This window comes from Pediculus humanus, genomic scaffold (assembly GCF_000006295.1).
Source record: "Pediculus humanus corporis 1103172107559 genomic scaffold, whole genome shotgun sequence".
Lineage (NCBI taxonomy): Eukaryota > Metazoa > Arthropoda > Insecta > Psocodea > Pediculidae > Pediculus > Pediculus humanus.
In genome coordinates, this window is record NW_002987174.1 from 362,885 (window position 1) to 373,433 (window position 10,549).

Below are 10,549 nucleotides of genomic sequence, written 5' to 3' on the forward strand. Positions count from 1 at the left end.
ATCTCTAATTTTCCGGGAAAATTCAATTTTAATAATAACATTAATTATTGTTATAATTTTTTCAGGGTGTTATTTTTTGTTCGAATGTTGCAAATTGCGTTGCGAGTTCTTACGAAGAAAAATACGAAGAAGTTAAAAATAAAGTTCCGCGAAGATTATAAATAAATGAAAAATTATTATTATTTTGTAATGTTTTTTTTTTCAAAATGGCGTACGATGACGTAATCATCAATAAAAACAATTTAAAAATTTTTTAAACGTTGAAATTAATTAAATAACGATAGTTATAAGTATATTCATGTGAGATTCGTACACCACCTACTGTCGTCGTTTATCTCCAGCAAAAAAAAAGTACGTGGCATTAGATAAAACGATTCGAGCGCCTTTTATTATTACGACCACGCCTACAAAAAGAAAATCAATACTTGATACGTGAATTAAATAAAAAAAATTTTTTTTTTAAACAAAACAAAACGTTTACAATCGTTTACGGGTATTTAAAAAAATTTAATTAATTTGAATTTTTATTTATAATAATAATAATAATAATTATCGTCGAATGTTTATGCCTTTTTTTAATTTATAAAAAAATTTAATCGTTTAAAAATAATAATAATAATAATAATAAAAACAAGGGAAAAGAGAGAGGGAGAAAATTTCTTATTAGGTCAAGGAAAATACAAGGTAAGAAGAGAAATTTTTCTTTTTTTTTGTGGAAAATTTTAAAAGAAAATTTTTAAAAGGTAATTCGATTACGATAATGGAAAATTTATAGTTTTTTTTTTAAATGGATGATAAGAAGAAAAAAGAAGTAGGGGGAGAAGAGGAGCCGATATTTAAAAAAATGACTGGAAAAAATAATAATAAAGATCAACTGGATCCAATGGATTGTCAAAATATTCTTTGCGAAAAAAGTAATTCGATTGATTTTAATTTTATCGATAATAATTGTTTTATTGATAACGCATCTATCGAAACGGCATCCATTGATAACAATTTTTGTCAGGATAGTTTATCCGTTGATAATTCATCATTAAACGTATCAATGGATTTACACGAGGCTTCTGAAAGCATATTAGATTTGCAAGTGAGTAAATAATAATAATAATAGCAAACAATTATTATCATCATTATCGGTCATCATTTTTTTTCTGACTCATAAAAACGAAAGGAAGAAAATACCATTTAAAATAACGATGCTTTCTCCTATTCCTTACAAAAAAAAAAATTCATTCCGCCATTTTAAATTATAATAATAATAATTTTTTTTTCCATCAACATCACACGCTAAACATGTTTCATCAAACATCCCTGTAAAAAATTTTTTTTTTTTTTTTTTGGGGTCAAAATGTCACTTCTCTTAATTCGCAGGAAATAACACAAAGTATTTTAGACTTAGAAGAAACCCAAACCTCGAGGAACAATTCAGAATACGGAACAAGTACCGAATTACAGGGAATAACCCAAGTACCATCATCACCTCCTCCTTCCTACGAACATGTACTGGCGGAGGCAAGTAACATACCTCCTCAAAAAAAGGAAAAAAGGAAAAAAGAGGGCACACTATAGGGATAGTTTTTCGTGCAATAATAAAAAAAAAATTTAATTTTTTGCTTACACGCGCACGTACTTACTTACACAAAGCTTACGTAAAAATTAAACAAAAATTAAATAAAACCGGAATGACGTCATTTTATTTATTTATAGACAAGACTGGCACAACAAGTGACTTTAAATACAAATGAAAAAGATGGAGGAGAAGATGGAGAAGGAGAAGGGGAAGGTGAAGAAGGAGAAGAAGGAGAAGGTACGGGAGCAACAGCGTGTTCCGTTCAAGACGATACGAATTTAACTGAATCCGAAGTACCTGATTCATCGACTCCATCCACGCCACCGGAACCGAAAAAAGGAATCGAAATTATACACAAGACTCATAAAGAATTTTACAGGGCCGTTGCTAAACAATGGGGAATCACGTGTAAAATGAGCGATCATTGTCGATGTTTAGACTGTCAGGTACGGCGTATACGAATTTTTTTTTTTATTAAATTCCATAAAATTTCTCCAGCGACCTATTTTTTTTTTTTTTCCAGAGCATGTATTTCGATTGCGAATACGATTATAACGAACAAGAAAAAACCGATGGAGGCTTAGGTGCGGGTACTCCAATGTTTATATCCGAAGTAATGCACGGGACTGCGTGTACGCTCCTGTGAAACATTTACGTCTTATCAAAAATAACTTGAATCGATTATTATTATTAATATTATCGATAATTTAACGAGTCGTACCTGAGCGACAAAAACAAAAAAACAAATTCCTCGATACAACGAGCAGATTATATGACGTAAGAGGATTAAATCGATTAATATTTATTAACGATAAAGATTAATACGGATTAAAAAAAAAAAAAGTTAATCCGAAATTTTTATCTAAAAAAAAAGTTAATATTAATCTTATGTTTATACATAAATATTTTATTATACTGGATTTAGATTTAATTAGTGTGTATGATTAATAATAATAATAATAATAATAATAATAATAATAATAATAATAATAATAATCTTGCCAATAATTATATTTAAGCTTTGCGCCCATTATTTGTCTTTGTATATCTCTATCTCTCTCTCTCTCTCTTTCTCTCTTTCGAGAAAGTATAAGAATATTAATATTATTATTATTATATTTTTTAACGATAAATTTTTACTATATTAATCCCATTACGTGTATATAATAAATATGACGTCATTTGTTAATTAATCATATATCGTTCGTTCATTGTCATTGTCATAATAATAATAATTGTAGTTATTATTATTATCATTATTGTTAGTTTTATTTTTTGTGAAATGAAAAAAAAAAAAAAATTACATTTTATCAAAATTTAAAAAAAAAAGGGGGAGAGAGGGGGTGTGGGAAATTGTAATTAATATTAGTGATTAATTAATATGTAAAAAAAATTTTGGCGGGAAATTTAAAAAAAAGTCATTATTATTATTATTATTATTATGTGTTTGTAGTAGTGTCGAAAACGCACAAAAATTATTATTAAACGTATTGCCTTCTTACTTATCTTTTGTTTAAATAAAAATTAACTTTAATAATTTAAGAAAAAAAAACGCGCGAATTTAACCGAAAATATATATTTTTAAAAATAATTTTTTCTCGCTGCTTGTCGACGATTGTTTTAAATAAAACGACGATAAATCGATCGATATTCGATAAATCGAATCTTGAAAAAAAAAAAAATAAAAAATTTAATTAATTAAGTATCGAACGCCGCCGCGTTTTTATATATATGTATATATATGTATGTGTTATACGCAACATTAATAATAATAATATTAATTTGCTTCTTTTTATTATTATTATTATTATTATTATTATTATTATTATATTACGTTATTTTTAAACACGACAAGATTTTTTATTTGTCGGAATTTTTAAGCATTTATTTCAGGTTTCTAATCGATTCCTTTTCAAAATAAATGCTCGAATACTTATCATTATTATTGTTATTTATATTATTATTATCATTATTATTATTCTTAATCGATCACGTGGTCGTTAATATATATTACGGGAAATAATCGAAAGAGAAATTTAAAAAGAAAAAAAAAAAAAAAAATTGTAATTTTTAACAGGGTTTGAAAAAAAAATTTTTTTTGTGTACACTAATCATATTACAAGCAAAAAAAATAGTAATAATAATAATAATAATAGTAATAATAATAATAATAATAATAATAATAATAATAATAATAGTAATAATAATAATATTTTTTAGTATTTTTTTTCCTTTTTGACTTTATCACACACACATATATATATATATATACATAAATAAATTTAATTCGTGTAATTTTTAATTAATTAATTAATAATTTTTAGAAATAATAATAATACTATTAGTAATTTCGTTTGTTTGTTTGTTTGTTTTATTTGAATAAAAACAAAATAATAATGTTTGTCGCGTTTCTTATTTCAAAGCGTGACACGATTGAAAAAAAAAAGAAATTAAGGATTTTAAAAGTGGGGAAGGAGAAAAGGATATCGAAAATCATTGCCAGCCAAAAAAAAAAATTAATAATTATTAATTAATAATAATAATAATTATTATTATTATTATTAAATACGACGAAGCTTTAAATAAATATGTATACATTTATGTACGTGCAAATAAATAAATAAAAATTTTTTTTGTATATTTTTCGAGCTTGTTTAAAAGCTTTTTTCGTATTAAAAAAAAAAAAATTGTAAATTTCGAGTTGATCGGATCAAATATATTTTATTATTATTATTATTATTAATATTTTTTCGGGGGTTGGGTTGGGTGGGGTTAAGGGTGGAGGTGGGTGGGGAGGAAGGCGGTGTGGGTGGGAGGGATCAGCCAAATATTAAATTAAATTTTTTATCATCTTATAGTATTTGTGATAGGGTGTGTGAATGTGTGTGCGCGTGTGTGCGTGCGGGTGCGGGTAATCGGCTTTTTTTGCGTTTAATAATGCTTTATTATTATTATTATTAACAAACAAACAAACAAACAAACGAAATCGGGGTTAACAAATGCGTTTGTCTGATATCGATCAACTCATGTAAATGTTAAACAATTATTATTATTATCACTTTGTTAAAATCCGTCGTCATTATTTTTTCTGTTATAGTTAATTAATTAACCTTAACGGTTTTTTTTAATTTGTTAAATAATCACGTGATCATATTAATAATGATGATGGTTATGATGATTTTTAATTAAATATGACATATGTTATAAATTTTCTTTGTTTTTGTTATGTTTTTACACGTTTCGTTATTATTTATATACATAAAAATATCATTATTATTATTATCATTATTACTATTATCATTATTATTATACGTTTTTAAAATTAAAATTTAATTTCTTTTGTTTTTTTGAATTCCTTTTACAAAAAAAGGTTTCCTTCAAAAAATAATGAAAAAAAAAGGAGACAAGGTCAAATATCGCGTGCATGACACCTAATTTTTTTTTTTTAAAATAACCCCGTAGAAAGATACAAGGTAAAGGTCAACGGTTATTTTTCATCGAAAAAATAATAATAATACAAACAAAACGATCGTTAATCGATATTTATATAATAATAATAATAATAATAATAATAATAATAATAATAATAGATTAATTAATTTTACATGATTTGCTTCTTTTTTTTTGTATGCATAATAAAAAAAAATAAAATTTCATTTTATTATTATTATTTTATACGACGACTCACATATAATAAACAAAATATTTACAAAGAAAAAAATCGAATCGATAATCGATCAATCGATCATAATCGATAATAATACATAAACATATATATTAATTCGATCGGAGTTGTAAATTTTCGAAAAAGGCGGAAACACACAATTTCATTAACTCGAATATGGGATTTTTTATATAAACCATCAACTTTTAGTATTATTATTATTATTTATACACTTATTACATAAATATATTAATTATTATTATTATTATTTAATGTCTTTTATATTAAATTTAAATTTAACAAATTTTTTTTATGTTAATATTTATTATTATTAAGGACGTGTAAAAAATGAAAATACATAAAAAAAAATTACATCACGAACCAAACTATAAATAATATTAATAATAATAATAATGATAATGATAATAAATTTAATTGAAAAGTCCATAAATAAATTTTTTTTTTTTTTTTCGTAAATCAAAATGGACGGCGCATAAATAATTTGTTTTTTATATATATATAATTAGAAAAAAATTTAGAAAAATATTCGTTAAACGATTTTTAAATACACATTTTCTTTTTAAATACAAATTTAAACTTTTTTTTTTTATGGGGCGGGGCGGGGGGCAGTGGTTATGGCGACGGCGACGGCGATTTTAATAAATCAAAAATTATTAAATTTTTTGCTCGTTTTCGTATTTATATTAATATTAATATTAATAATAATAATAATAATAATAAAATAAAGAACCATTCAATTTACACACTATCTCATAATGAAATAACAATAATAATGATTATTAATATATGAATCATAAATTTTTTTTTTTTTTTTTTGAAAATTTAATTAAATGAAGATATCCACTGACTTGAAATCGATATATCGATCGATCGATGGATCGATAAATCGATTTATTAATCATAGAAGAAATAAAAAATAAAAATTTCTTTTTTTTTAAGTCAGTTTCGTTTATTTTTTATTTTTTTATTCTATTTTCACGTAATTAGTAATTATTCAAAATAACGTATAATAATAATAATAATAATAATAATAATAATAATAATAATAATAATAATAATAATAATAATAATAATAATAATAATAATAATAATAATAATAATAATAATAATAATAAAACAAAATGAAAAAAAAAAAAGAAGCGAACAACAAAAAGGTATTAAAGTGTTAAACTTATTATATTTTTTTTATTATTATTAATTTTTTTTTAATTCGTTGCAATTATATATATATATTTATTTATTAACTGTCACTCATTTAAACGATATTAATGATAATAATAATAATAATAATAATAATAATATATATGTATATATATGAGATATTCAACCGAACTTTTCAATTGTGTTCATTCGTAACAACAAAATCCTTATTTTTAAATATATATATTTTTACCAATTCATAATTATATATATTTTTATATGGATGCCTCACGCATATTTTATATACGCACACGCATTCACGTATAGACACGCGCACAAGCACACAAATCACATGAACACGCACCCACACACATTTACATTTATATATATATATATATATATATATATATATATATGTGTTAAATTTTTTTTATTTTTTTTTCATTCATTAAGAAACGTCATGGCAACGAACGAAAAAATCAAAACTTAATAATAATAATAATAATGATAATAATAATGATAATTTACAATTTTTCTTCTTCTCCAAAAAAAAAAAAAAACGTTTACAAAACACGTAACGGTAAAGAAAAAAAAAAAAAAAAAAAAAAATTAGTTAGAAATTATATTCAGGAATAAAAAAAAAAAAAAAAAAAAAAAATTAAATTTTTATCCCATTTGTTTTCCCTCCCTTCTTCCTCCTCCCTACCTCCCCGACCTTTTCCCCTCCTTATCCCCTTTCCTTCTTTTTTTTATGTTTTTTTTGTTGTTGGTTGTTTCAAAAAATCGATAAATCGATTATTTGAACAAATAATCCGAGAGAACAAATTACACTGATTAATGAATATTTGATTAATAATTATATTTAAAAAAAATTTTTTTTTTCTCTTTTTTCATAAGCTCCTCCTCCTCCTCCTCCTCGCCCTCCCCGTTTATTATTATTATTATTTTTTTCCCCTCTCTTTTATTGATTTTTTCATTGCGTTCAATAATATATATTATTATTATGGTTGTTCGATTTTAAAACAGTAGACGAACGCAAATACGAAAATTCATTTTATGGGCAAAAGAATAGAAATTCACGATATTAATAATAATAATGATAATGATGATAATAATAATATTTTCGCGTCGAATGATGACGTTGCGGTCAGTGAGTGAGTGAGTGAGTGAGTGTTACTTTTTTTTTTTTGCTTTTGTTTTATAAAAGCGAATTTTTTCTCTCTTTCTTTCTTTTATTTATTTTTTCTTCGAAGAATGACGTAAACTGCGTTTAAATCTCTAATACTTTTCCTCTTTTCTTTCTTTTCTTTCTTTTTCTTTTTTTTTTTTATAATTATTTTTTATTTTCAGTCTTCCGATCGAGACCATTTTTACTTAAAAAGAAAAAAAAAAAAGAAAAATTTATCCTTTCACGTGACCCTGAATTAACCCTTTGAGTCTCCTTATTTAACATTTACTTTACATTTTAATATTAATAATAATAATAATAATAATAATTATACGATTGTTCTGCCAAGAGCATTTTGATGGCGTGTGTGTGTATGTATGTATGTATATGCGCGACAAATATACGATTGATATTAATTAATTAAGAGTGAGTGAGTGAGTGAGTGAGAGAGAGAGAGATCTTGTTGACGTCATCAAAAAAAAAAAGTCACAAAAATCACGCCAAATAACTGTACGTATCTTTTTGACCTTCAGTTCTTTCTAAATATTCTTTTTCGATTAATATATCTATGCATTTCTAAAATTGATAAAAAAAAAAAAAAAAAATAAGTAAACGTATTTCCCGCTAAAAAGTAAAAAATTTTTGAAAATAAAAAAATAAAATAAAATAAAAATGCTTACCTTAACTATGTTCACCCGAGGTTTAAATCTTGAATTCAATTGATTCAAAACTTCCGCCACCAATTGTTGATGTTTCAAAACTTTACGCATTTTCATTATTCTCACTATGGCGGCTTGAATCAACAATTTCCTATCTTCTTCAATGTGTTTATGCGTCGTTTCCTGTTCTATTTTCAATTCCGTTTTCATCGGTATATTTATATTAACTCTAAGTTTTTTACTGCGAAAAAAAAAAATATAAAAAATCGTTACGAAATAACCAAAGTTTTCCCCTTTCCCCCTCCTTCCTCCCCCCTTACTTGTTATATCCCGTATAGAGCGAAAGAACGGAATTCATATGAAGTTGATTTTCGTCGTCTTCGCATTGAAGTAACTTCGCCTTTAAAAGAATTTGAACAACCTGAATGAGAAAATCTAATTTTATTTGAGTCGATTCTTGTAATTGTTGAACCGTCCAACTTTCCGACATGTTATATTGCAAAAGAACAGCCATTTGAAACGTCGAAGCTTGCAAAGTGTACCTGAAAACCCAAAAAAATCAAACGTATTAAAAACAATACAATTTAATACATTTCGTGGTGACCTGAACGTACGTACCTGTGTTTAAAACAATTAGTAACGATTTCACCCTTTGACATATTATATAACCAATTTAATTTTCTTCCACTGTGTTGACTCCCGTAAAAAGTAGTGAATCTATGAATGCTCCGTTCAAGCTTAAAAGAATACCGTGAATGTTAATTAATTTTAAATAAAAAAATAATAATAATAATAATAATAATTACTATTTACCTCCGTCGGTAATGAAAATATAAAACACTGTTGAAGCGGCCACGAACCAGAAGACAAAACCTGTATGCTAAAATCAATATCGATCGGCTCATTTGAATTTATCAAATGTTTTTTGAATTGTTCATTCAAATCTTTTGAAACCCCTATATCCTGCGTGTGGGGGAGGAACAAAAACAACGAAATTAATACATTTTAGTAAAAAAAAAAAATCATTTTTAATCGAGAAAAAAAAATAAAATTTTGTCATATGTCAACCTGAAACATTCTTTGTAATTTTGACGTATACTCAAATCCGCAGGCTTGTTTCAATTTCGAGATCATACTCGCTTCTGCATCATCCGAAGCGCTCATGTGTTGAACCAGTCTCTTTGCTAGCATTTTGCTATAAAATTTTTGAAATACATCTTTATCTTCAATGTATTTAAAAACAACCATCTAAAAAAAGAAAAAAGAAAAAAAATTCATTTTCGACTCTTTTCCCTCTCCTCCTCCTCCTCCTCCTCCTCTTCCATCCCAACCCTATCATCTTACCAATTGATTTAACGTATCCTCCAATTCTGCTTCCTCCGGATTTTTACTAGATTTTTTCAATAATAAATCGCAATATTTAGCTAATAGTTCTGGACATTTTGAAGAGCTATTACCCTGCCTGAAAGAGAGAGAGATACGAAGAGAAATAAAAAATAATGATAATAACAACACATAAACAAAATAATACCCGCGCCGCGCGTACCTAGTTACGGAATTAGAGTTGATAAATCGTCCGCAAGCTTTATCCAAAGCGGCGACAAAACCTGAATCGTTGTTAAAAGCCGTGAGTACGAGAGCATTGTATTTCTTATGAACTTCCAATATTGTATTTACATACATTTTCGGATCCTGAAAAGTTAAAATAAAAAAAAGGGTCAAATTTTTTTTTTTTTTTTTTTAACTTTAAAATTTTATTTTAAAATCCTTTTTATTCAAATTTTTTCTCACGCTTGAAGCGGCGTCCCCGCATTTGTCAATAGCCGAAAGTCCCTGATTGTAAATGTGTGTTTCCAAAAGACTTCGAAGTTCTCCCAAACTATCGGGTATCCTCGCAACCAAAGTGAATATCCTACCCAAATCTTCATTTTTATCCGCATAGAGCAAATGTTGAAATTCCGAATGAAATATTTCCATGTGTTTTTCAATAAGAACTCTTTCGCATGTTTTCGACAGTCTCTCCATTGTGGTCATATGTAAATAAACTCTAACACGTTTTTTCTCTTCTTGCAATCTTTGCTCAGCCTGAACAACAACAAAAAAAATGGTTTCCGTTTAAAAAAAAAAAAATTATTGAACTAAAGAAAACATAATGAAAACATATGAACCACTTCCTAGTGTGCGTGTGTGCGTGTGCGTGCGTGTTAATATTTTCTTTTAAAAAAAAGAAAGTTTCTCGTTATGTAAACCGTCAAAAATTAATTTTTTTTTTTTTTTCTTCCTCCTACTGTACAAAAACAAATTCCTTTGTTCAATGCGGAACAATT

At 25.7% G+C, this 10,549-nt stretch overlaps 2 protein-coding genes across 2 annotated transcripts in view; one reads left to right on the forward strand and one right to left on the reverse strand.

The window, feature by feature from the left end:
* Positions 1 to 787: 787 nt before the first annotated feature.
* Phum_PHUM207690 (uncharacterized protein) lies at positions 788 to 2,216 on the forward strand (the record flags this gene model as incomplete). The annotated part of the gene is made up of 4 exons (XM_002425503.1): positions 788 to 1,087; positions 1,372 to 1,516; positions 1,817 to 2,016; positions 2,094 to 2,216. The coding sequence occupies 4 exons, from the start codon at positions 788 to 790 to the stop codon at positions 2,214 to 2,216; spliced, it is 768 nt and encodes a 255-aa protein (XP_002425548.1).
* A 5,842-nt stretch (positions 2,217 to 8,058) lies between these two features.
* Positions 8,059 to 10,549, reverse strand: part of Phum_PHUM207700 (uncharacterized protein) — a gene marked incomplete at both ends in the record, with an annotated part of 5,166 nt that continues 2,675 nt past the window's right edge. The window contains 9 exons of the mRNA XM_002425504.1: positions 8,059 to 8,139; positions 8,244 to 8,463; positions 8,543 to 8,764; positions 8,841 to 8,959; positions 9,036 to 9,185; positions 9,291 to 9,470; positions 9,567 to 9,684; positions 9,769 to 9,914; positions 10,014 to 10,307. Coding sequence (XP_002425549.1) covers positions 8,059 to 8,139; positions 8,244 to 8,463; positions 8,543 to 8,764; positions 8,841 to 8,959; positions 9,036 to 9,185; positions 9,291 to 9,470; positions 9,567 to 9,684; positions 9,769 to 9,914; positions 10,014 to 10,307 — 1,530 coding nt within the window. The remainder of the gene's footprint in view (positions 8,140 to 8,243; positions 8,464 to 8,542; positions 8,765 to 8,840; positions 8,960 to 9,035; positions 9,186 to 9,290; positions 9,471 to 9,566; positions 9,685 to 9,768; positions 9,915 to 10,013; positions 10,308 to 10,549) is intronic.